The sequence below is a fragment of the Ricinus communis genome, chromosome 9 (genome assembly GCF_019578655.1).
Source record: "Ricinus communis isolate WT05 ecotype wild-type chromosome 9, ASM1957865v1, whole genome shotgun sequence".
NCBI lineage: Eukaryota > Viridiplantae > Streptophyta > Magnoliopsida > Malpighiales > Euphorbiaceae > Ricinus > Ricinus communis.
The window spans coordinates 3,470,173-3,471,652 of record NC_063264.1 but is presented as its reverse complement, the minus strand read 5'-3'; the positions used below and the strand labels follow the sequence as shown (position 1 = coordinate 3,471,652).

Below are 1,480 nucleotides of genomic sequence, written 5' to 3'. Positions count from 1 at the left end.
TGAGAGGTTAAAGCATTGCTACTTTTGTTCTTATGAAGAAACTCATCATCTTAATTACAGCTTTTACTTAATTCCAATCTGTCTCGTGCATAATAAACTTGGATCAATGCAAGTTCCCCAGAAAAAAAAAAAGAAGAAAAAAGAAAAAGAAGAAAAGAAAAGATCATTAACAAAGATAGAGAAAGAAGAGAGATCTCTCTTGGTAATCTCACCTCTACAAGCTTACATTCCCAACGATCCTTTGTCCAGTGGCAAAATCATCATCATCATGATATATGTAAAAGCACAGAAAAGCACTACACCATCACCACCACCTCCTTCCTTCACCAATAGTTACCCAAATAGTAACATAACAAAGATAACTCTTTTCTTTCCACTTGTTTAATTCTTGCCTTCTTCCCCTCTTCTTGTTCGCACTTCTCCAGTTCCATCTTTTCTTTTTTCCTCATTCTGTTAAGGCATAAAGAGCTTATTACCACACTTGCATCTCCAAGCCTCTGGGTAATACTCTAATGGCATACTTAAACCAGGTTGAATAGGGACATGAACTGGTTTACATGGTGAACATCTGCCACACTTGGATCTGCACGTGGGTGGTGAAGAACCTGGTCCTCCAAGTCTTTTCTGACTAAGAAATCTGTCACTAAGTGTTGTCCTTAACCGACTTCCTTCCCCTTCTTCTTTTTCTTGAAACCCACTATTACCTGCAGAAGAATTCAAGAAAGCACTCAAAATTAAACTTAGCTTTAAATTTCAAGAACTGGATTTTGCTTACTTCAGCAAGTAAACTAATGGGCCGTCGTTAAATTTCTTACCGAGGTGAGAAAGAGTAGTAGCTGAGGAAGAAAAGAATAGCAAGAAAGTGAAGGCAGTGAGTGTTGATAAGTGGGGGCTGTGGTGGCGGTAGCGTAGAACGGCCATCGCCAAGAAAGAGAACAACACGTCGGTAACAATAAGAGCAACAAGAATAACAAGTGTTTGTGCGTCAAAAGAGAGTATATATATATATTTCTGAAATGAGAAAAGAGGTATGGGTTTAGAGAGAGTAAGAAGATTAGGAGGAGAGGGTAGAGGAGGCGATAATTGCAAAAGCTTTTGCGTGTGAGCGTGTGGGATGAGAGTCCGAGTCAAAGACATACACCAAAAAGATAGAAAAGAAGTGAAAGTTTTGTTTTATTGTTTGGCCAAAGGAAGAGAGGGAACCTCGGGTTGAGGTGGGGTCTTGTACATATTACATACCCTGAATGATTGTGACAATTAATAGTAAAATAGATGTCTCATTTACGCTTATTGTGGGTGGTAACTTTACATAACCTTCGCTTTTGTTTATTTTAGGTGTCGGGACCTGGTTAATATTTGTTTTACTCTTTGGAAACTTTCACCTAGATCAAGTGATAATAATTAGAAATACATATTATACTTTAATATTAAATAATTAATATATATTTTATTTATTAATCTAATATATATATATATATAT

The 1,480-nt window shown here is 36.7% G+C and overlaps 1 protein-coding gene across 1 annotated transcript; it reads right to left on the bottom strand.

Moving 5' to 3' along the window:
• LOC8280228 (EPIDERMAL PATTERNING FACTOR-like protein 5) lies at positions 1 to 1,120 on the bottom strand. The gene is made up of 2 exons (XM_002517026.4): positions 816 to 1,120; positions 1 to 704 (listed from the first exon to the last, which is right to left on the bottom strand). Exons 1-2 carry the CDS (start codon positions 919 to 921, stop codon positions 454 to 456), a joined length of 357 nt encoding a protein of 118 aa, XP_002517072.1. The 5' UTR covers positions 922 to 1,120; the 3' UTR covers positions 1 to 453.
• Positions 1,121 to 1,480: the final 360 nt, after the last annotated feature.

Excerpts from the sequence above, each read along its gene's own strand:
- LOC8280228 (XM_002517026.4), bottom strand. The coding sequence starts at position 921 with ATGGCCGTTCTACGCTACCGCCACCACAGCCCCCACTTATCAACACTC. Across the intron at positions 705-815 it reads TACTACTCTTTCTCACCTCG|GTAATAGTGGGTTTCAAGAA; the intron begins GTAAGAAATTTA and ends ATTCTTCTGCAG.